Below are 25,359 nucleotides of genomic sequence, written 5' to 3'. Positions count from 1 at the left end.
TCAAACCTTAATTTTCCCACAAACACTGAATGATGAGCTCAGAAAACAACTGAATGCTATGTGTCAAATATTCCTGGGTCAATATATAACTGAGGGACTTTTGAATTCCATGGGATATATCTTGCATACATTTTTCTAAAAAGTAAAAAAAACAAAAAAAAAAACCTTTCTTATGTTCATTATGATCATGTCTTTACAAATTCCATAATTATTTATTATGGAAACAATCACTTATTAATAACAAATGAATGGATATCACAAAAATCTCAACTAAATAACCATCAGAATTTAATAACAACCACCTTCTAATTAGCTAAACAATAATAAAATGAGCTTATTCAAAAGCAGTTTTGATTGTGTTCTTTTTATTAAGTTGAGGTAATCATGACAGATATTTCTTTTCTGACAATATATCAAATTTTAGATGGAAAATAACAAATTGCATCAGTGTTCGAGAAATCACTTTCAACTAAGTTGCCCATTAGAAAAACACCTCTCAAGGATCTGTGTCAATTCCAAATCACATGACCTGCTCATTTTCTTTCTATTTTGGTCATTTTAGGTCCTTTTGTGGTCATTTTGTGCATTTTTGTAGTTATTTTGTGTGTCTCGTCATTTTGTGTCTTTATATGATAATTATCTGTCTTACTCTGTCATTTTGCACTCTTTTGTGGCTGTTCTGTTTGTGGTGATTTTAGGTGTTCTGTGGTTATTTTGTGTGTTTCTCTGATTATTTTGCAACTTTTTGTGGTTATTTTGTGTCTCTCATCATTTTGTGTTACATTGAATCATTTGTTATTCTATAACACAAAATAACAAATTGTATCTGTGTCCGAGAAATCGCTTTTAACCAAATTACTCATTACAAAAACACCTCTCAAGAAGTGTGTTAATTCCAGATCACATGACCTGCTCCACATGACGTCACTTCCTCCTGAAGAAAAGACTGGCCAGACTCCAAGGCTTTCTGAGTTATTTAATATAAAGTAGTCAACAGGTTTACTACAATATCTTCAGAAAAAACTTTCAATTTCACTCAATTGTATGTATAATATTTAGAAGAATCTTTCTGTAAAAATGCCATGTGGTGTTTGGTTATAGGCAGCCATGTTGATTTTAGGCCTGAAAACAGCAAAAATGTCAACTATGATACAAGAAAGTCCCACAAATATATATTGACCCAATTATCCCTGTCAAAACATGCAGCTGTGATCTCAGCAATGACTATTTGACAGTATTACAGAATAATGCCTTTAAACAAACAGTCATATCTCTCTTTATTAGCATCCCCACTCCCAAATGTTCAAAGTACTCATGGTTGTAAAAGACAAGCTGAAAATAATGTTGAGGCTATATAATTAGAATTAAAACTGGTATCTTTGTAAGGTTCAACAAAGTTTTCTGATTTTAACACATTTATTCAGCTATGCAGTCAGACAGAAGCTTTAATTGGCCCAAAATGTACTTAATCAGGTGTGCAGGAAGTTCCATTAAATATTACTGTAATTGATGGTATACAGTCGTATTCCCGGGTTTCCAACATAGTGATGACCACACAGAAAACAAAACATTCAGCTGACACCAAGCTTAATAGAAAAACTTTTATTTTCCCCTATTCACAAAAATTAAATAAAAAGGGATACATCAGATTACATCCCACCTGCACAACGGTTCAGCAAAAAAAAAAAAAAAAGGTACTACATTAAATTCAACTGCCAGCCGTGATATCAGATTGAAACAAAGTCATGAATTTGTTTTCCACATTCTTCCCTACGGTTTGCACCAAGCACCGACTCGCCTTCAGTCCAACCACGTCAAACCTGACATAATCAGATGGTCCGCTATAAAACAACGAAAACAAATAGTTCTTTAAATAAAAAGAATAAAAAAGGAAAGAAAAAAAAACTTGTAAAGTCCAAAAAAAATTTGTGCGCAAGAGCACAAAAAATAAAATATAAAACGAAATAAATAAAAACAAAACGTTCACATGAGCATTGAAACAAAAAAATTAAAAAATAAACAAAATAACAAAAAACGGACACCTTTGCATTTAAATTTCCTTCCATATGCAGCTCATTTATCCCAACGTGGCGAGAAATGGTGGAGCCTCGACTTCTTTTTACCACGTCTGTGGCACAGAGCTCCATCCTTCTAAACGTCGTATTGAAGGCTTCACTAGTCGCTGCATCAAACATCAGTCTGATCGCTGAGCGGCCGCCTCATGTCTCAACACTTCCCCACCGGCTAACCTGAACAAGACGTGATCACACCGGAGTGTTGCTGCTCATGAAAGTGGTTAAAGATCCAAAAACTCTCATCAGCAACCAACTAAATCCATGTTAGTTTGTTGATTTTTTTTAAAAAGAGAGACACTACAGGCAAAAATATGTCCTCTTTCCTCCATGCAAGGGGAGATTATTTCAGAGAAAACATCCAATACACACATGTAGGTGTGTAGTTTAGTACATTTTGTGCATTTGCATCTGCAGATGTCAATTATAAATCACAACAAACCTCCCCATCTATATTCTGAAGGTTTCTACTGAGGGGTTTGTTCATAAATCAGTCTTATGGAACATCTCATCCTTAAAAATATCACAAAAGTGGATTTGCAAGAACTACTTCAACAAAACGAAACCAGAATTTTGATTGTATCCAGTGTCAGTATCTAAATGTACGCCCCATTCTGCTCCAGAAACGTGCTTTACAAAAAAATGAAGTGTTACTGTGTGACCACCTGGTGAAGTTAAAGCTCATTCACCTGTAGTGTCTCCTCTTAAAGCTTAATCCATCTAATAAATGAAGCAGAGATACCAGCAGATATTAATGCTTCTGAGATGTGAGTGTTCATCCTAACAGCTGCTTGCACCCTGACAAACCGTTACCCGGCGGTAAAGTGTTGATACTCAGCGGCCACATCAACATGCACGACTCAGATATCCTCCCAAACATAACTCTAGAGCAGGGCCGGTGCGAAATGTCGTCTAAGAAGTACTCGCAGACACACCTTTATAGTAAAACACCAACAGGCAGACAGCCGATACAACTGTCCACTACGGACAAAGACTAAAAGATAAAGCTGAATAAAGACCACCGCTCCCTCTCGTACGCTAACCGGTGTCAGGGGAGAACTATTAGGACTCGGTGTATTCCCAGGCATTTCCTACACAGTATCGACGGGTGTATATATGGCAACAACAATCACTAGTTTGATCAGAAGCTGGAGGAGTACCGTATTAGTCCAGCAGTGAGGTGCAGTGCCATCGACAAAGCTCTTATAAGGCGGATCCCCCCAAAGAGATCCGTTAGAAAAATGTCTAAAAGGAACAAAGACCTGTCAGAAAGCATGCAATGTTCATGACGAGCAGAAGCCTCAATGTTGGATGAAAACGACGTCCTCAGACACAGATATGGACCGACGGGTGCAGCAGAATACTGTCATGAAGATGCCTCCCTCTTCTTAAATCCTATTCAGTCCATTTTACAGGAGCTACATTATAAAACTACATTAAGAGGCCTCAAGTCTTACCGAGTCACTTTTACCATTGCTTAACATTATCATTACGCTTACTTTAGCAAGCCGTTAACAGTCCTAAAATCATTTATCAAAAAACCTAGAGCTCAAGTTCAGTATATTATTACTGTACGTCTTAACATTAGAAATTCTAAATTTCTTACAAAAAGAAAAAAAAGTGCATTTATACCAGTAAGAACCAATTCATTCTTGGTGATGTCTTATCGCTCTCATTACGTCCGTTTTTGTAAATACTCAACAAAAAAAGAGAAGCAGCAGCAAATGTGATTCTGTCTACAGTATGTGAACTCTGGCTGCAGTGTCTCCAAACAATCACACGTGAGCTGATTCCTGCATTAATCTGCCTCCAATTAAACGCCACTGATTAGACGACACGCAAGAACGGGAGGACGAAACAACCGAGCACCTGACAGTTTCAAATTTATGGCAGCCTCCCCAAACCCACGACGATTAATAACATTCACTCAAACATGCGTCACTAAGAGGTGATCATATGCCATGCAATGTTCTGGTACTGCGGTGGTGTGAAAAGGAAAAGACGTACTGCATCTTTTTTTTTTGTTTGTTTTGCCTCTGATGAGGGGGAAAAAAACTCGAGAGGAATTCAGCAACCAAGGGAAGAGGAAGGAAAGTAAATTCAGCTAAATGTACATATGAAAAAAAAAGACCCATGTATATGATGCAGTAAAAGGTGCAAATAAATCTTGTGCACTTTAGTTACAGAGTAAAAGTTTATGTTTAGCCTCTGGCACAAGCCTACAGGTGAGTCATTCTACTGACTACAGGTGGTGTTTGGGACTGTGGCACCCTATGCTGGTTCGGATAATTCCTTTTTATGTACCTATCTGCCACCCCCCTCCCCTCCCAGCCGTCATCTATCGAATAATCAAATCGAGGAGGGGGAGGTCAAACTCTGCCCCCCGTTTTTTGCCCCTCGCCTACCTAGGATCCCTGCGGTGCTGTTGGCGAAAGTCACTTTTGAGCGTGTTGGATTTAGTGAGGCGTTTAATCCGAGAGGTATATGTATATATTCCCAGTTTACCCTCCCACACCCACCACCCTCCTCCCACCCTCCCTCCCTCACAGAGACAAACAGGGCGCGGGGGGAAAGGAGGCCGTCCGCAGAGTGGAGGGTTCAAGGCCAGTCACATCCCTCCAGCTCTAGTTTCTCCCCACGATCTGGGCAGTGCAATGAGTTCCCCTGGTACCCTCCCCTTCACAACCTGGAAAACAAGAGATCAGATCATATTAGAGGTCAAATTAGAGCCGATACGTCTCAAAAAGCGGCACAGTGTCGGAGAAAAGTGCGATTCTGGATCAGGAAATTCATTTGGGAACAAAGTGTATCACGGTTTCTCAATGAGCTGGGTGTTTCATCACTTCCAGAACAGGCTCTCGGGCCGATCTGCTGGACGACGTACCTAACAGGTCAGCGTCCTGCGTGGACCGAGGAGGGCGTCGGGTTAGACACCATAGCAGGCCGACAGGCGCTCCTTCAACAGAGGAGGGAACTGCTCAGAGAACTGCTGCCAGTTCTCCTCTCCGACCTGATCCTTGAAGCCGTGCAGGATCTGGGAAAGAAAGAAAACACAGTGAAGGTTTCACATTGGCAGGTTTCATTGGCATCATGGGTAATACTGGCTGCTGGAGTGTAAACATTCTCCAAACCATACCTAACGTCTAAACATTTCTAAATTCAACACATTTAAAGTTGCTCTATATAAGTTAAAGTTGCTCATAAATTAGTTAAAGTTGCTCCAAATTAGTTAAAGTTGCTCCAAATGAGTTAAAGTTGACCTACACTAATGGTGTATATATTTTAAATTTCTAAGACTTTGAACGGGAGCAGCTGGAACATAAAGTAATTTCCCCACAGGGATCGATACAGTATTTCTGATTTAGCCTAATTATCAAAGCAGTTTTTATGTTAACGATGTTAAACACACATTTACACACACAAATAAAAATAACCTTGATAATCATTTTCATTATGTGCAGCGAAACTACCAAACATTCTATCCAATAATATACTTATTGCTGTTTCTGGGACACATTGCTGCTATTTTATCACCCTGGTTTAGCTCATCATGACTAGTAATAATCCTAAATTATCCTAGATTAAGATGTTTACCTCCTCGAAACCTCTAAACTCTACCACACTTCTCAGACTCAAAAATCATCCGCACCATGTAATCAGATTTCGAATGTCTGATGAGTGATCATCACAGCGTGGAGAGTCAGTATTCTAATTAAACTGGTCATCTAAAGTAAGATGAAGTCCTTCTACTGAGGCACTGACCTTATAAAACATGTCTCTCAGGTCATCCTTGGGATTCACCCAGGAGGCCACAGCGTCACAGAAGAAAATAAAGTCCTGCACAGAGAAGGTTTGTTACTTCACCACTCACTGAGGTAGAGCTTTGATTATTTCTGTAAACCTTGAACATGTGCTCACCTGAACGACTCCTGCAGGGTTCACACCGATCATAACGCAGATTCCCCGGAAAGCCGAGTCCTTCTCCTCGTTATCTCTGATATTCCTCAACGACGTGCACCTGAAAAGAAGTAAAAAAAAAAAAAGTAAAAACTGAGGAATCAATTTGGTGATTTTATAAAATAACTTTGACACACGGGACTCACCATGGTCTGATAAAATGCTGCAGCTGTGGTGCTACTTCCTGGGGACAGACGAAGCCCAGTCGGCCGATCGTAATGGCTGCAGACACAGAAGACAAGAAAAACTGTTCACCTTCAACCTCCAACGTGACCATCAGACCTACGCTTGTTTTATGCTCGACAAATTACATCATTTTAGCAGGAATGATCTTCATCAAGCAGAAAATTTCCACTTCGTGCATCTCCAAACTTTTCTAACAATGCAGACGGAAACGCGCTGAAGAACAAGCGCTCCAAGCAGCAGAAGTTCAGGGATTTATACGACTCATCACGGAGATCACCAAGACAGCTGGGCTATGAACAATTCATGGTGTGAAATTTAAACTAACTGCCTGAATGCAGCTACACCAGGTCCTCGGTTCACGTCCTCAACCTACAGCGTTTCATGGTTACGTCGCCATCTCCCATAATTTTTAGGACTGGCCCGAATAGCAGTTTCTGGGCTCCGGATATTCGGGCCCTATTAATGACAAATATCCGAATATTTCGTCCGCTTGGGAGGGGGCGGCAAATAATCGGATCTCAAAATTAATATCCGGATACCACTGTCGGGACCGAATATTCAGATATTCGGGTCCAGCCCTAATAAATTTATTAACAAAGTCGGCGTTGGTCTGTCTGCCTGTCAGCAACATTACTCAAAAACAAACGGATTTGGACGGAATTTTCAGTGAAGGTCAGAAATGACACAAGGACAAAGTGATCAGATTTTGGCAGTGATGCAGCTTATAGTCTGGATCCACGGATTTGTTAAAGATTTCTGTATCATTGCCAGATAGCGGCACAGCGTCACTGTAACCATGACAACAAGTGATCACAGCTGCCTGCTGATGATCACATGATTGTGATTCTACTACAAATCCACCTCTGAGGACTTATCAGGACTTATCCATCAGAAATGATCCAAGGAACAACTGATTAAATTGTGGGGGTGTTCCTGAGTCCCATCAATTCCCGTCGCCCGCTACATATTTAGGTCATGTGATTCGGTATCCGTACATAACGTGCACATGTATAACACACACCAGTGTTCAGCACAAGGTCATTTTGTTTGTGGGTACATCTATATTAAATGGACACATTCTATGGTGCTGTGATTTCTGATAATAACTAATAAACAAATGCTGCATTTCTGACATATGGGGGAATGAGCAGCCTTGGAGGAGGACTGTGCTCAGTGATTTTCTAGTTTAGTGCTGTGGAAGATGTGTGTTTACGATACGCTGCTCCCTGCAGTTTGGGAGCAGAGTATAAAAGCCACCCGCGTTCTCTCGTGCTGATTAAAGCATAATCCATGCTTTAAACCTGTGTGACTGAACGTACCTGTGTTTTCCAGCAGGGTCTTGGGTGTGTTGGGTCTGTTGATGATCTCCACCAGGTGTGGCAGCACCATGCCCACATAAGGCTGCATCTCTGCACCTGAACACACAAACAGCAGAGTGAACACCTGAGGATAACAGGAGACTTCTAGTGCAGAAATGTCACGATGTTAAACTTCTGACAGAGATAAGGAGCCCAAAGAAATACAAATACAGGAATATAATCAAAAGGGATTGAACTCTGGACGATCATCTTGTCTTAATGAAGGGATGAATTGTCCGTAGTAGAAATCCAAGCAGAGTTTAGGCCCTTTACAGATAAAATTAACCATTTGTTCAATCAATTTAATAAATATTTTATTGTTTATTAATCGAGATATTACAAATTTCAACATTTTTTCCAAGGTGTTGCTGAGGTGATAAATTATGTTTTTGAATGCAACAGTTTGAGTCTATTCAAAGTTATGTCCAAAAAAGAATGAAGTACTCGAGTTACACATTTACTCTTAAATTGTGCAGCCAGTAGCCATACAGAGATCAAGCTCTAAATGATTAAAAACTTAGGTGACAATTCTACCGCTAAGATGTTAAATGAAGATATGTTGATGACGTACATAGATATTTTATACAGCAAACACTTTTAAACCAAAACTTAGATTAACTTCTTACCAACATGCTCAAATATTTTCACAAACGCATAAAATACAAGTTGATGAAACAGATTTTTAGCAGATCCTTTATATTTAGTTGGTGTCTTTGATGAATTCTCTATAAAAACGGACCCACCGAAGGCTTGGTGGACGGTTTCCCAGCTTTAAATCTTTCACTTGACAATGTCGTGACTACAGACAGCAGTTTAAGGGCTCAGAACAAACATCTTTTGTGGAAATTGAACTACTTATATTCACTTTTTCCAACAGCAACATGAGACTAGTAAACTGGTCAGAATAAATATCAAAAGATTCAAAAATCACAGACGGATGCTGGGATTGCTAATGAGACAAAGTGATGTGGATAATATCGGTTCCCTGATTGCTGACGTCTCTACGCTCACCTGGACAGCTGCCTGTCTGCTGCTTGACACCTGTGCCTGTAAGGATATCACACAGAGCGTCACTGGGCTGACTGGAATAACAGCCTGCTGGGCATGCACTCACACAAAGACATGCTCGCACAGCAACACACCGAGACTGGTTTTACTGCCGCGTCATTTCATGGCAGAGGTGTTAAGAGGAACAGCAAACTGCAAGACCCACTTCCACAATCAGGCAAAGTCGACCGAAGTCCTGACTGTGTGTAACGACTGCATACGTCCACAAAAAAACAATCTGCCTGGAGGGAACAATAGAAGACGTTCTGCCAAAAGCCAAAACCAGAGTTAACGATCAAGTCAGTGTGGTCTGATCTGTCTGACTGCACACGTTAACCTGCAGGTTTAAGATGACAAACACTCAGAGTCTGATGCAACGCAATATCTGGATCAGAAAACATTATGGGAACAAAACGTATCATTCTGTGTCAGTGAGCTGGGAGTTTCATCATGTCCAGATACCGGCAAGCATTTCTAAGAAAAAACAGGAAACCAGACAGAAAAGGCATCTCCAGTCAGTCCTGCTTTCTTACCCATTTGCATGGAGATCTCTCCAATGGCCCAGGTGGCGTTGTTACACACCGAGATAAACTCTGGGTTCAGGTTGAGCCCGAGGATCGGCATGAACTCGGCTGGAAGGGAGACGTGGACACACCAGTTACAACACAAGCAGTGACATCCAGTTATTTACAGACATGTTGTTGTTTACAACAGGAGTGTTCAACTTAAATACAAAGCGGTCCAGTCTGAGAAAATGTATTACAGCAAATGTCCAGAACATCATAATGTCTAACCCGAATTAGTGATATACTGTATTTTGATGTAACCTTGTATTTTTATTAGCGTCTGTATGTAATCAATAACTGACCGTCAAATCAAATAAATTCAGTACGACTCAAAAACATTTTGACAACATTTATTAACAAATAACTTCTGATATAACTATACATCTTAAAATAAAGTGAAAAATAATGACTGAACAACCTGAACCAGCTTATATAAATCTTTAACAATACCTAAATCTCAAAAAATTTAAACATTTTTACAGTTTTTCCTGTCTTCTATCACTCCCGTTATATCCCTGCTGCTTAATGGGAGAACTAAGCTGCAGCTTCTCCTGCCAGTATTTTTAATCTGCCAGTATTTTTAATCATGGTCTGAATGGTGTCAGGGTCGTTCTCAAACACATTTGGAGTTCATTGCTGAGTCTGGAACCATATTTAGTTTTGATTACGATCATAGCTGAGAAAACTTCTTCCTCTCAGTGTCATTTTATTTATTTCCTTTTTGTCTGTCCTCGTCTCATCTGTCCCTCACTTCTCAACTGTTTTCTTATCGCAGAGCTGTGATGTTTAGCAGCTACAATGCAGAGGCTTCATTAGATGAGTAGCGTCACATGGGACGGCTGAACTCGTACATGATTGGTCTCTGTGTTTCCTGAGCTGATAACCAATGCCGTAAACACTGGAAAAGCTGCGCCAGTAAAACAAAAGCGATCCGTCAAATTTGAAATCCCGTTACAATTTAGTGATTACAGGTCTGCATCCGGACCTGGACTGCGGTCCACCAGTTAGTGACCCCAGCTTTACAACTTTCTATCTGCAAAAATCGCATGTCAATAAAGACATCAGACCATATTTGGCCATAACAGATATCACAATCAGTCAACACTGGTTGTTCCCTGATAACTAAAACGCAGAAGACAGCTGACATGTGGCAGAGTTGCTCTGATAAAGAATACGCACCGATGCAGGGCTTCACGTGGAGGAAACACGCCTTCGTTAGATCACCCAGCAGAGCAAAGGAGCTTTGCCTCACCTCAGGCATGGTGTCCTGTGACAGAACCGGACACCTCAGCGTTACACTCATGTAGTTTATACACCACAGTTCAGAGAAAGCTGTCCTGATGCATGTAGAACTACAAAACCACAAAAACACACCTGCATGCACTGGAACAGCAGGGTCATGATGTTAGATCGAGCCACCAGCTGCTCCACGTGGCCCCCCAGACCCTCAGCCAGGCCGCTCAGCAGATCCAGAGCCACGATCATGAAGTCCTTATCAGGAGCCTCATACTGGTCTGGATGCTGGTTGTACATCTGAACGGACACAACAGGTCAGCGTCTCTTCTATACCGGTTCACAAAACATCACTAAATATGCACCGTATATATTTGGATTTGTTTGGATTCTCACCATGGCCTGAGCTAGCGTCTTCTGGACTAGCGTGACGCAGCGCTGATAGACCGGCTCGCAGTAAGGCAGGAACCCGCTCTGCAGGGCGGTGGCTACCGACGACAGACACTGAAAGACATTCAAGGACAGCACAGTTTGTTTTCTGGTGCGCATACCCATAAAAAACAACATGAAAGCAACTGAAAACTGAAGTTTCTGTCAACGGTTTTGTGAGGAGAGACAAATTAATTACTTGTGTCATTTTAGTATCAAAGAATCCAGAAAAAACACCTCAAGGTCATGAGTCTCTGTGTCAGGACACTCCACACGGTCGTAGATGTAAAAGAGACCTTTCTGCTTAACTGGTCCATAATAATCTAATTAAAAAACACTCACTTCAAGTAGCGGGAAAAGATCCTTGTCTTCGTCCTTCAGCTCATTCCACTTGGCAATAAGAGGGGGCATCAACTTCTGAATGTACTCCTGCAAAACAATATAAACTGGTAAGAGCTCACACTTTACACTACAGCTGCCAACAACCATTATTCTTATCGGATTAATTCGTTTTTTGGTCAATAAAAAGCCAAAGATAGTGAAAAATGTTCATCAGTGTTTTCTAAAGCACAAGATGACATCCTGAAACATTTTCTTTTGCCATAAGAATAAATGAACCGGACATTTATAAAGTCAGAATCAAAGAGTTTTTACTTTTTTCCTCGATTAATCGTGAATTGGAATAGCAGTTGATTAATTTATTAGTTGACAACAAATCAATAAATCGTTGCAGCTCTAGTTTACATTTTAAACTTTTCAACAGAAGACATGATTTGAGTACTACAGGCAGAACAATGTCAAATTCTTGTGAGGGCGAAGCAAACTATACGTAATGTGTTATTAAAAGGCAGAGGTGTTCAGAGGAACATCAAACTGCGAGATACTTTCACAACCAGGCAAAGTCGATCAAAATCCTAACTGCATGTAACGTCTGCACACATCCACAAATCATAGAAACATTCTGCCTGGAGGGAACAATAGAACACGTTCTGCCAGAAGCCAAAGATCAGAATTAAGGCAGGGTCAGAGCGATCTGCCCAGACATGTAGATCTGTCTGAACACAAGATGGCAAACGCTCAGCGGTGCCACCTACAGTCTGGTGAAACACGAGTTACACAATATCTGGATCAGAAAACATTATGGGAACAAAACGTATCATTTTGTGTCAATGAGCTGGGAGTTTCATCATGTCCAGATACCAGAACTAGTTTTCAGAGAAGGCAAGCAGAATGTTTCTATGACTTGTGGATGTGTGTAGAAAAGACAGGAAACAGAAACATTAATAGTGTCAATCAGTGAGACTTAAAAGAGGCAGATTTAGCTCTCTGTGGACAGAACCAGGCTAGCTGTTTCCACCTGTTCCCAACATGTATGATTATATAAGCTAAGCTAAGCATCTCCTGGCTTCAGCTTCACACTGAAGTAGGGCTGCAGCTATCGATCAGTTTAATAATTGAGTATTTTATCTGGGGCTTGCCATGCATGTTACAGCATCAAAAGCAGAACTGAGCAACAGAAATAACCATCCGGGCAAAACAGACGGACATCTGCGGTGCACTGTACATATATATAGCATAGTACAAGGGTATTCTACTAAAACTAAGGCCATGGGAAGCCCACATGTATTAAGGTGGCAATGTAGAAATCACATAATGTTTTTATGTTTGGTCCGCTAAAACTGCTGGTACTGCAGCTGATAGAACACAATTAAGAATCATGCATATTTAGTATTATACAGTGGATTAAATGAAGCCCTGAGGCAAAATTAGTAATTGAATTACTGGACGAATCGTTTCAGCCCTACACCGAGTGCCTCCGAGTATCAATTACCATTTTATTCAATACGTAGTAAGTCTGCACATCGGTGTATTTATTTCCTTCCTTTGCAGCTTCACTATGGACAAAATGCAAGTTTTCAAACCTGAGACCAATAAAATAATAAACTCTCGCTGTGTATGACCTCGAATGTAGCCAAAAAAACTTCAAACACACTCACCGGCTGATTGAGGTGGTGGCCCACTGAATCTGCCAGAGTTCCTATGGCATCATACAAGATGAGCAGGTTCTTATGCTGGTACTTCCCAAAGGCAAAGACCAGCGTGTCCAGGATGAAGCTCAGGTAGGGCACCAGCTCTGTGCACGCTTCCTCCTCCAGGGTGGCAAACGCACTGAGCAAGCACAGATCGTTGACATTTAAAACACAAATAGTACTTGGAGTGTACATAATACTCCATGCAGGATGTGGATCAGAGAACAATATGGGAACAAAGTGTATCATTGTAAATCAATGAGCTGGGGTTGTCATCATGTCCACATAAACAGGAGAGGATGAGTGTGAAGCTGCTCACCTGCAGGCCGCCTCCTGCACCCTCTTGTTGCTGTCCAGGATGCGCTTCAGGAGCTCCGTCATGAGGGGTTTGAGGTAGGAGTCGGGGGGCTGGGAGACCACCCAGTGTGCATAGCGGCTCAAGGTCCAGCAGGCGATGGAGCGAACCAGGGCCTTCTTATCACACAGACACTGGATGAGGTGAGGGATGAGCTCCGGCAGGTAGGGAACCATCCCCTGCATGCAGCCTGACGTACGGACAAAGGAGAATATTAACTGCTGAAGTTTAACAGACTATCAGCTTTTTCATTCTGCAGTTTACGATTTAGATCAGAGGTGTCAAACTCATCTTAGTTCAGGTCCACATTCAGCCCAGTTTGATCTCCAGTGATCCAGACCAGTAAAAATCACTGCATAATAATTTATAAATAACCACAACTTCTAATGTTTCCTTTGTTTTAGTGCAAAAAGCACAATCTGAAAATGTTGAAATTTAATGAATTATCTTTTTACAAAACATCATGAACAACCTGAAATTTCTTAAGAAAAATAAATTCAATTTCAACAACATTACGCCTCAGTTTATCATTTACACATAACAACTTCCAGATCACAGTTTATCTACAAAGTCTCAAAGGTATCTGGAACTGAATGATACAGTATTTTACTTTTTGATCAAAATGACAAAAGTCAGGAAAAAGATAAAAAACAAGACAAAATATTATAAAAATGAGACACAAAACATCAAAAAAATGAGACCGACGGCACAAAAAATTAGACAAAAAAGTTACAAAGCAACAAAAACATGGGCAAACGACACAAATGAGACAAAAAATTAGAAAAAAGGAACAAAACCACAGAAAAATAGACAAAAAAACCACAAGCGAGACAAAAATGTGAGACTGGATAAGTTAGACAAAAAAAACAACAAAAACAAGACAAAATATGACAAAAATGAGACAAAACAACAAAAGAACAATGAACAATCTAGTATTTTACTTTATGATCAAAACAACTTGTCATGGTCTAGAAATTATTTTAAATTTATAGTTTTACTAATTTACAATCTGCAGTTAATGTTTTCTCTGGAATTTTTCCTCTTTGAAGACTGGATTGGACCCTCTGGAGGGCCGGTTTTGGCCCGCGGGCCGCATGTTTGGCACCCGTCATTTAGAGCAAAACCTCATCATGTGGCAACTTAAAGTATGCAGACATATTCAACAAAGCAGAACACATCTTCATGCAAGTGTGTCATGGAGTTTCACATCGATGTGCATCAAATGAGGCGTTTTATTTTACATTTAGAGTCTGCATGGTCGGGTTCTGACCAGCGTTAGAGGTGCTGCAGCTCAGAACCTCACTTTGCTTTTGTTCTCTTGATCAGGATTCACGGCTCCTAGACTGTTGAGCTCATTGCACACACGGAAAGACTTGCATCGCTGTTTTAATCCCGTTCAACTTAAAAAACTACTGTGAAGTACTTTATGCCTCCTCTTAAAAGATGGTACATAAATTAACTTCTCCTACTTCGGTATGCGGAACATATGCTGATAATCTCAGCACAATACAGTGTATTCTGAATATTTCCTCATTCCCACTGAGAAAACCTGAAAGTACTGAGCATACGCAGCCCTGATGAAGTTAAAAAACAGGAATCAGCAGTGAGTGGTGCTGCTGGATGCTTTACATTTCTGAACACTTGACCCCTTAAAGAAGACAAATGTATGTCATATGAACAGGCTTTACAAAAACCAGTATCTGCCAACTTTAACCCAATTTGGCCATGATTAGCTTTTAAGTAGGTCAGTCAACTGCATAGTTTTCACTTCAAATGACTCATTATTGCCTCTCGCTCCGGTCCAGCCTCAACCCACTCAGTTTATCCCACAAGTGGAAACATTTGTTCAAGTGGAGACGCAGATTTTATGAGTTCAGTCAGTCTGTGCTTCTAAATGAGGAACTAAACAAGCTCGACGTTTACAACAAAGTTTAGATTGAGCTACAAATCTGCAGTTTGTGAAAGTTCCTACAGTCTTACCCTCAGCGATGGCCCCCAGCACCAGGATGCCGGACTCCTTGATGACCCAGTCTGGGTGGAAGAGCAGGCCCTTCAGGAGCGGCAGGAGGTGGGGGAGCAAATCATCGCGGAACACGTTGGCGAGGACATCCAGGGCCGCTGCCGAACATTTTCCTGCATCAGAAAGAAAAGCCCACTTACAATCACTCTTGAACACCCAATCTGAGACTCCTAAAACTAACTGCAGCCTTCTGAAAACAAAAGGTTTCCATTCCAAGTCCTGCTACATTCTGGGTGTTTAAAGGCAAATCAGTACAAAGATTCAGACTCATAGCCTCTGACAGAAAATAAGATTCTCCCGTCACATACGCAGGTTCCAGTCAGACAGCGTGTCGTCATCGTCGTCGTCGTCCTCTTCGATGTCCTCGCCCTCCTCTCCTTCGCCTCCTTCGTGCTGTAAGGTGACGGTGCGTGACTTGTGGAAACGGGGCTTGATGTCCTGATCGCTGTCTGGTACCGCCTCATCCTCCTCCACGTCACCCTGCAAACACAAATACGTGAGCTAAACCACCTGCACGTCTTTCCCCTTCTGCTGTCAGACAAACCTCCAGTTTGAGTGTCTACGTGGCCATGTGACAGTCAAAGAGTTTAAAAACGGTAATAACTGCACAGGACACACATCTAGAAAGCTCAATGACAGAATCTGGCATTTATTAGGAAAAATATCCAGAACTGCATCAGGGTTCAAAAGTTTGGGGGTCACCTTGAAATGCCCTTATTTTTGAAAGAATTTTATTTTTCAATGAAGCTAACATTAAATGAATGATAAATCCAGTGTAGACATTGTTAATGTGGTAAATGACTATTGTAGCTGGAAACAGCTGATTTTTAATGGAATATCTCCATAGGGGTACAGAGGAACATTTCCAGCAACCATCACTCCTGTGTTCTAATGCTACATTGTGTTAGCTAATGGTGTTGAAAGGCTCATTGATGATTAGAAAACCCTTGTGCAGTTATGTTAGTACATGGATAAAAGTGGGAGTTTTCATGGAAAACATGAAATTATCTGGGTGACCACAAACTTTTGAACAGTAGTGTAGATCCTCTGTGTTACAGTGGACATAAAAGGATCAGACTCAGGTTTGTGCAGATACCAATCAGCCCTGAAACGAGTTTTGCACGGTCATATTCTGACTTGCACTAAAAGTAAAGCAGTAAAAGAACAGAGATTGTGCTCACCTTCAGTAGTATGATGTCTATCTCAGAGTACTTCATCCCATTTACTAATATGGGGATCAGTCTATACGAAGAAGGTAAAAAACAAGACTTCAATGGTAAAAACGGTAAACAATACTTATATAGAAGCTGAAAAGGTGATTATAATGTGTTAAAATGCATTAAAGAAGCAAGATGTTTAGTAAAATTCAGCTTTTAGTGTTACAGATAATGCAAACGTATCACATTAGCTAAAAGTAAAGAGCTACTCACTGCACCAGGTGTCCAGACAGCATCTCTTTACAGATGGGCTGCTCTGCTAGAGTCAGCCAGAACTCACAGGCCTCCAGAGCCACGTTCTCATCAGGGTCCTGGGTCCGCTGCAGCATGTACTGCAGGAAATAAAGGTGGGAATGAGAAGTGTGAACTGATGACAGCAAAAATGAGCAGAGATTAGGAGGAAATAATACGACTGTGAAATAAGCTAGAATCTGGATCAGAAAATATAGGAACTTTAGGTATCATTGTGAATCAATGAGCTGGGTTTGTCATCATGTCCAGATGCTAGACGGCCTTCTGGGTAATTGTGGCTCACCTGGATGATGCTGTGCATGTGGGGGATGAGGCGGTCGATGCGGACCTCCAGCAGCATCACCAGGGCTCGGCACACATTCTTTCGAACCTCAGAGTCCTCATCTGCTGCCAGCGCAAACAGGCTCTAATGGGGGAGAGAAGAAACCAGACGAGGGAGAAATTAACTCCACATCTGGATAAAGCAGGTTCTGTTCAAACACAGGGATACAGTCGGATCAGTGTTCAAAGACGTGACTCACCTCTATGAAGGTGTCGATGTTGTCCATCAGGGCCTGAGCTCTGCCGATGATGAACTGGTTCACGCAGGCGATAGCATGAGACCTGACAGAGGGATCGATGCAGTCAGAGCAGTGATGAATGAGACCGATTAGAATGCAAAACACATGTTTAGAAACATCTGTACAGCAGTTCGCTTTACGAAAACATGCGACCAAATCAAACTGAAAGACGTCAGAAATAAATCAATAAAAATAATAGTACAAATTTAGGAATATTTAGTGTGTGATAAAAAATAAGTAAAATATCAGAAAATGTAAATGGTGCTGGTCTGTCACGGAAACAAAAGCAAAGCATAGAAGTCAAGATTCATCACTACAGGGGGTCCTCGGTTTATGATGGATGGCTTTTCATCGGAACTGGTTACGTGGAACTAGTTACGTGGAACTAGTTGGTGAGCAGAGTGGATGAATACGTCGTCACGCAGCGCTATAAGACAGCTTTGTTTACTTTCTCCGGTTGTACGCCACCTTGGATTGTGCTACATTCGCCAACGACTCTTCTGATGCTTCGAAGAAAAGGAAAGCCGTCTCCATGAAGTGAAATTAGAATAAAACGCTGAAGCTGTCAAAACTGTGCAACATATTCTGTTATCTTCTTGTAAAATGATTCTTACATAGGTGAAAGTCATTGGTATTCATGATTTTTCCGAAGAATTGATCCGATATTGTGATGCACGGAACGGCTTTGTTTACATTTTAGCTGGAGTTCTGACTTTTGGGGAAAATCGACTTTCATTGATCTCTAGGAACGGAACTCTGACGTATGTGGAGGACCTCCTATTTTGACGAACTGCTGCAACACTACTGGTCCTCCACTTTTACAGAGCACAAAATGCATTTTTCCAAGCTGAAAATTCTACTTGTTCAGGGTGTATGTTAGGAACTATTATTACTCCACCAAGGAACAAGGCAAATGATCGGCGTCTGTCTGTCTGTCAGCAACATTACTCAAAAACAGACAAACGGATTTGGATGAAATTATCAGAGAAGGTCAAAAATGACACAAGGACCAAGTGATTAGATTTTGGCAGTGATGCAGCTTATAGTCTGGATCCATGGATTTGTTAAAGATTTCTGTATCATTGCCAGATAGCGGCACGGAGTCACTGTAACCATGACAACACGTGAACACAACATCAGCTGCCTGCTGACGATCACGATTGTGATCCTACTACAAATTCACCGCTGAGGACTTATCAGTTGGAAATGATACAAGGAACAATTGATTAAATTGTGGGGGTGTTTCTGAGTCCCATCAATTCCCGCCACCTGCTACATATTTAGATCACATGATTCAGTATCCGTATATAACATACACATGCATAACACACACCTGTGCTCAGCGCAAGGTCATTTTGTTTGTGGGTATATCTATATTAAATGAATACATTCTATGGTGCTGTGATTTCTGATCATCAATAACTAATAAACAAATGCTGCATTTCTGACAATGCCCTATGGGGAATGAGCACCCTTGGAGGAGTACTGTGCTCTGAGTGCTTTTCTAGTTAACTTTGCCCAATAGACACTGAATCAAATTATCAATTACTGTGACATTCTAACTAAGCCATGTGTCAGTGTGAGAGGTTAAAATGACGTTCTGGATCAGACACTTTCATTGCCAATCCGATGTTAGCATGCTACATCCCCACACACAACCATCAGTGCCTCCTGCTCCTCCTGTACCTAATCTTGGGGCTGCAATGCTTGAAGAACTGAAGGAACTTAGGTATCATAATGTTGAGGGGTCTATTCAGAGCGTCGCTGTCCAGCAGCTCCGACGAGTCCTCGCAGATCTTCTGCAGTGCGCCAAACGAGCCCTGAGACACGGACATACACAGAGAGGCTGTCAAATAAACGCAAACATACAAGGACACAGAGGAGAGAACGACACGGCATCAGAAAATCAAAGTGGAGCAAAATCCCACTGAATGAACCGCACAGAAGCTGAGTTTAAAGTGAATATTTTTTACAGAGAAATGGTTTTGTCACGTCCAGAAGTTTTCTCTGTCGAAAATCAAGCACAACTAACATTTTAAATTTCAGTTTCATTATCAGAAGAAATAATGGAGATTATTTCATTGGTTCTACATTAAACTCATCACATCCATGTCACATTCAGGTGCGCCAGATCCAGGTCTCATGTATATGTCAGCTAATGAGAGCATCTAATTGGGAAAAAGCAATAACTAATGTTCATAGTTACACTTCCTTCCTTCCCAGTGTTGTTTTAAATGTATAAATTGTTATTACGATGTCTGTCGGTTCGTTATAAAAGGCTGTGCAGTGTTTCAGTACTCTGCCTGGTCAGACCTCTAACGCTCAGACTACTGGAGTTTTAAAAATCAGGCTACATCATGCACATAAAGAAGAACATTCAGATATTATTCTCTCTAACCTCAGTCAAGCACACACTACAGCATTTCAAAATAAGGGCGCACTGCACTAAAGCAGGGGTGTCAAACATGTCACCCGCGGGCCAAACCGGCCCTCCAGAGGGTCCAATCCAGCCCTCAGAGTGTAAAAATTTCACAGAAGGAATTTCTAGACCATGACAAGTTGTTTGGTCCTAAAGTAAAATACTAGATTGCTCTTTTGTCATTTTGTGTCTCATTTTTGTAATATTTTTTCTTGTTTTTTTCGTCTGACTTTTACGTTTGTTTCATGTTTTTGTCGTTTTGTGTTTCCTTTTTGTCTACTTTTGTCATTTTGTGTTTTGCTTTATTCGTTGTTTTGCATATTGTTTTTGTCATTTTGTGTTTTTTTGTCTCGCTTCTGTGGTTTGTCTATTTTTTGTCATTTTGTTTCTTGCTTGTGTCATTTTTTTGTCTCGTTTGTGTCATTTGTGTCTCGTTTTTATAATATTTTGTCTTGTTTTGTCATTTTTTGTCTTCCTTTTGTCGTTGTAAACAAAGTAAAATACTGTATCATTCAGTTCCAGATAGCTGTGACTAAATGTGTTCCTTTGAAGACAATCTGATCTGGAAGTTGTAATGTGGAAATGATAAACTGAGGCTGAATTTTGTTGAAATTAAACTTATTTTTCTTTAAAAATTTCAGGTTGTTAATAATGTTTTGTAAAAAGATAATTCCTTAAACATGAACATTTTCAGAACGTTTTTTTTTTTGCACTAAAACAAAGGAAAATGTGGAGTTGTGGTTATTTATAGGTTATTATGCTCTGGTTTTACTGGTCCGGATCACTGGAGATGAAACTGGGCTGAATGTGAACCTGAACTAAGATGAGTTGGACACCTCTGCACTACAGGATAAACATTATCATGCCACAGGGAGCAATCAGGAAGCAGAGTGCAGAACCAGAAGGTTAAACACGTCTGGATGAGGAAATGGTTGGTAGGATTTTGCTTACTCTTCTGCAAGAAGTGGAGGTGAGACTTTAAATATTAGTTTGAATATTATATAGATGGTTCGTCTCGAGGGCTAGAATGTTTAGCAGTGCTGTTCAGGAGGCAGCGTGTTTATCATAACTAACCTGATTTTCACTCTGCCGGAGGGACAAATAAAATCTTTATCTGCACTTCATGTCTGCTGACCTCAGTACAGATACACATTAAACAGTGCAGATAGTTGAGATATCTTGCTGTGTAGATCTCTAAAAAAACCTACAACCCTGCCTTTATAATAATAATAATAATGAGTGCAGACCTCGCAAGTGTTGTAGTCCTCTGAGTTGAGCAGGTTACAGAGCTGAGGCAGCAGCTCAGGCCAGGTTTGGAGCTCTCCTTTGGAGGCGATGGTAGTGATCAGGATGCCTGGAGGAGCAAACAGACTTCAGGTCAGTGGTTTATAACAGACAGGACTGCAAGCAGCTGCTTTTACAGCAACTCTGGATCAGACAGTATGAATACAAACACCTTCACGGGTACTCAGATTATTATGTTATACATCATCTCCAGAGGGCAGCAGAAGGTTAAACGACTGAGAAAACGCAGCATCGGATGTGTTTATAGAAGCTAGGTCACGAAAATAACAAGACTGATGCCAAACAACAAACTCACCGATTGTGGCACGGATGAGTGGCGACGGATCGCCGATGTTGTTGAGGCATTCCTGCTTGATGAAGTCAGCCACAGCTGGAGGGAAGTTCTGGTAGTGGGCCTTCACATTGTTCTTCAGAATCAGACCACTCAGGGAGCGAGTCGGCTCATCTGAGGGGAGGAAAGAAGAGAATGTTGGAAGTAAGAAAACAGCCAAATAATAAAAGTTACCAGTGTAGCTCTGGAATGGAACCGTTCTGTTGCAGCTAATGTAACATTTTACAAAGTTCAATGTTTTTGTATTTAACTGAGGGCATGTTAAGAGTGTCAGGAAGTAGAGCAGTATGTGATTGAAAACAGCTGTTCTGGTTGCATCTGGGCTAATCCAGCCACATCTACGTACATCTTATGCCTTTTGCAGCATCGTGGGGATGTAGTGATTTATATTGCCATTATGTGTGATTGCAAATGTTTTTTTTTGGGACAGTGGTACATTTGGGAAGTTTGTTGTTGCAAACTTTCTCCAGCTACTAGCGTTAACAGATGTTAATTGATTTTCTACAATCAGCTCATTTGAGAGTATTTACAAACAAACAGATCCAAAGACAAGTGATTTATGTTAAAATATGTTGATGTATATTTCAGGTAACATCCATGTATGGATTTCATTTATTTCAAATAGTGAGTTGAGCTGTATATCTGTACATGTTAAAGCAAGCACGGCATTTATCATGCCTTTTGTCTGTTTCAGTTTTTAATGTCAATTAACCTGTGGATAAGAAGTTGAATGTCTTCAGAGTCTGGATGTTCGGAAGGGGTTTATCTGACTGACTGGTTATATTCAGCTCACATACCGAGGACAGTACAGCAACATTAGCTATAAAGGTGAACAAAAGCCCAACTTTACATGCTTTTAATAATATTTAACTGTTTCCAGATGACCAGTAAAATTCAGCCTTATTCTCACAGATACTAGCTCTGAGTTCTACCTAAACTCAGGGTACTGGCCTTCTGGCAATAGTCATACAAATTAAAGCTAAGCAGAAGGTTCTTAATCTCAAGCAGCTCAAATTCCCCACAAAGCTAAAATGAGATTAAACATTTATCAGGGAATGTGAGTGGAGTTTACCTCCTCGACTGATTTAGATGAAGGTGTTTCCTGTTCAGTCTGTCTTCAAGATTTTTTTAATCTCTACAGCTGAATATATTTTATCAAGCCTGTCAGTATTTAAAGCAAGTAAAACATGTCGTACTAATTTGTTAAGGAGTGTCTGAGGGTGCTGCTGCATGATGAGCTGTTAATGTCGGTTTGTGATTATGAGTGGCGTTGATTTATGCATTCTTATGTGTGCATCTCTGGTAGAATAACTGCTGTAATAACTAAAGAGGATCACAAGTACTAAAATTTAACTATTAAGGATTAAGAATATAGGCCCAAGAGATTAAAAAAAACACCCAAATCTGACTACTCACCTTCAGTTTTGAGTCTTGTGAGCACAAAGATGAGATAGTTGTTGAAGTCGGGGAATTGGTTGAGCTGTTCAAGTTTCTAGGATGGCAGTTAAGGACCGTTTCATTTCAATTAAGCAGCCAAACCTCTGACATACACCCTAAGTACATATTCAATACACCACCTATTTACTTGGCAGTGTTTTATACCTGTCTACATATACCTCTATCTATCTATCTGCATTTGAAAAGTGTGCAGAGGTTTAAAAGTATGCAACACAAGTGCAATTGTGTGCAACTGTATACTTGGGTAAAGTAATACTTCCCAAAGCTTTGCAGATCACTCAAGTGTCAAATATCAGAGCTGGAACAACTGCTCACCCTCTCTGCTCCGGCAACTCCTCAACATGTGCCAAATATTCAACTTAATGTCACATTCAAAACTCAAAAAACGCCTCCTACACGAGCATAAAATCATATCATTAAGGAGGCATAATTTTGTAGAATATAACGAAGTAGCTTTCCAGTGCACCCCCCACCCTTTAGACAGATAGGATACTTGTTGGACAGCTCTCTGTGTGACTGTGTTGGGCGACTGGGAGTCTTTGAGCAGCTGGAGGACTTGCTGGAGTCCCTGCTCATCTGGCTGCCACTCCATCCTGAGGAACACAAAAAATTAATCCACACGTCAAATTCCTGCACAGCATTTCAGAAGACATTACGATAATTTACACAAACTACCGTTCAACAAAAGTTTGGGGTTGCTTAGAAATGTCCTTATTTTTGAAGATATTGGTGTTGAAAGGCTCATTGATGATTAGAAAACTCTTGTGCAGTTATGTTAGCACATGGATAAAAGTGGGAGTTTTCATGGAAAACATGGAATTGTCTGGGTGACCCCAAACTTTTGAACGGTGGTGTAGATATGCAGACTGTAGATTCTTGGTAAAGCTGAGGACTTTACCAAGAATCTACAGTCTACTAGCCTGAACTTTACCAAGAATCTACATTTTGTCTGGGTGACCCCAAACTTTTGAAGGTAGTAAATGAAGAAAAATGTACGCAGGTGGTCTCTGGATCAGACAGTATGAATACAAACACCATCAGTGACAATCAGATGTTTTTTAATGCATCATCTCCAGTCCACATGTACAGCAAACGAAAATCTCTTAAACAACACTCCTTTTTTTTCTTACCACTAAGCTTCATACAGTCAAACGTATCTCTAATAATTATTGTGTGGATATCATTTCATGGTCCTGGCTGCCAGAAGGCCCACCGCTTAATAATCTAAACCATGTTTTCTGTACTTAAAAGTAAAGAAAACGTTCAGGCTGGAAGGGTTTCTGCAGGAAGACAAAGCTGCACAAGGTTCAAGGTGGACCCCCCAGAGCTGGATCAGGGGTAATGTGAGAGGCACTGAACAGGACTGCCGGCATGCCAACACCTAAAATTGTAATTGGAAATCGGCTTGCAGCAGAAAAACGAGGACATTAGACAACACGACCTAGTAAAATCTCTGTGACCCGGCTTAACCGCTCCAAGTTAATCCCACCCCCACCCGGTCCAATTTACGGAAACGCTTTGTGTCTCCGTGTTTTTTCCCGGTCTGATCTTTTTTTTCTCCCCTCAACACCGCCCTGTCCAACACGTGGGCCCGGGATGAACCTGAGGGGTCGCCTGCCTTCAGCCGGTCATGGAGCGAAAAGTTACCAGGAAATAAGTTCGCTGCGGAGCCGGGCCGCCTGTCCGGCTCCAAGCTACAAATCCGGCGGTTTTATCTCCACTACATTTGACTGTTGCCGGTTGATTTATCCCCCATTATAAAGACCCCATCACCGAATAATCGATCGGTTAGTTGGGCTAAACACAGTTGACCCGATGCTAGTAAAGTTGTCCTTCTTGCTCGGGCCTGGTCGACGGGGCAGCTCCCGGCTCGCTGCTCGCGATGTACCCGGCATGAAAACGAGCAAATATCACCTTCACGTATCTAAACGAAGCTTTGTACCGCGACATCACTTAACAGAAGAGTAAGAGCTGAATAACAGACTAAGACAATGCGGTTAACACAACAATGACAGCCTATACTGGGTGGAATCTTGGCGAACACGTTTTGCAACCTGGCCTTAGCCGCTAAGCCGTGCGGCCGTTGACTTACACTGACTGTGCTAATGCTAAAGCTAGGCTAATGCTACCTAACCGACACTGGCTTCAGTATTTGCTTTTTTCAACGCCTTACCCGCGGAGACGGTCGGATGTACGTATTTAAGTTGTTTAGTCAAACTACAGGTGGGCTAATTCAATACGTACAATGTTGACTTAGAAGTTGAATGATCACTACTGGGCCGCTCTCCTCCCGTGCTTCGTAGCGGTTCCTCTTGTTCAAATGAGCACGCCGATTGAAATTGGCCTATGGCGGCTTCCGTTCAGTACACATTTCCCTAACCTCGCGAGATTACCGCGGAGCTTCCCCGGAGCCACTTCGCTTTTTTTTCATATCCCAATTTTTAAAATAACAGGTAATATAAAAACTCAGAGTGAAAATTACAAAAATAAAGTCACTTTACAAAACAATAATAAAGTCAAAGAAAATATATGGGTGCAGATAGATAGATAGATAGATAGATAGA

At 41.0% G+C, this 25,359-nt stretch overlaps 1 protein-coding gene and 1 non-coding gene across 5 annotated transcripts; both read right to left on the bottom strand.

Annotated features, from left to right (window-relative positions):
* Positions 1–961: 961 nt before the first annotated feature.
* LOC111568929 (transportin-2) lies at positions 962–25,198 on the bottom strand. 4 transcript variants are annotated; one of them, XM_023270807.3, is made up of 26 exons: positions 25,040–25,198; positions 23,289–23,388; positions 22,754–22,829; positions 21,302–21,451; positions 20,949–21,055; positions 18,969–19,102; positions 17,244–17,325; positions 17,006–17,128; positions 16,684–16,802; positions 16,435–16,495; positions 15,562–15,733; positions 15,214–15,366; positions 13,198–13,423; positions 12,846–13,017; positions 11,191–11,277; positions 10,816–10,923; positions 10,561–10,719; positions 10,366–10,453; positions 9,154–9,252; positions 8,585–8,620; positions 7,535–7,630; positions 6,176–6,251; positions 5,991–6,090; positions 5,835–5,909; positions 4,957–5,106; positions 962–4,758 (listed from the first exon to the last, which is right to left on the bottom strand). In XM_023270807.3, exons 2-25 carry the CDS (start codon positions 23,385–23,387, stop codon positions 4,999–5,001), a joined length of 2,706 nt encoding a protein of 901 aa, XP_023126575.1. In that variant the 5' UTR covers position 23,388; positions 25,040–25,198; the 3' UTR covers positions 962–4,758; positions 4,957–4,998. The 4 variants fall into 4 exon arrangements, with proteins under 4 accessions (XP_023126575.1, XP_054861187.1, XP_023126576.1 ...); XM_055005212.1 differs by lacking the exon at positions 25,040–25,198 and adding an exon at positions 24,969–24,987; XM_023270808.3 differs by lacking the exon at positions 8,585–8,620.
* Positions 23,803–23,871, bottom strand: LOC111568944 (small nucleolar RNA SNORD41). The gene has a single exon (XR_002746158.1). It is a non-coding gene; the product is annotated as a small nucleolar RNA SNORD41 (small nucleolar RNA).
* Positions 25,199–25,359: the final 161 nt, after the last annotated feature.

This window comes from Amphiprion ocellaris, chromosome 19 (assembly GCF_022539595.1).
Source record: "Amphiprion ocellaris isolate individual 3 ecotype Okinawa chromosome 19, ASM2253959v1, whole genome shotgun sequence".
Classification (NCBI taxonomy): domain Eukaryota; kingdom Metazoa; phylum Chordata; class Actinopteri; family Pomacentridae; genus Amphiprion; species Amphiprion ocellaris.
The sequence above is the reverse complement of the archived record's forward strand: the minus strand, read 5'-3'. Positions and strand labels throughout refer to the sequence as shown.

Bases quoted from the DNA above. Each gene is read 5' to 3' on its own strand.
- LOC111568929 (XM_023270807.3), bottom strand. From the start codon at position 23,387: ATGGAGTGGCAGCCAGATGAGCAGGGACTCCAGCAAGTCCTCCAGCTG. The intron at 16,803-17,005 runs GTGAGCCACAAT...TATTTCCTGCAG, and splicing joins ACATGCACAGCATCATCCAG to TACATGCTGCAGCGGACCCA. The intron at 13,424-15,213 runs GTAAGACTGTAG...TCCGTACGTCAG, and splicing joins GCTGGGGGCCATCGCTGAGG to GCTGCATGCAGGGGATGGTT.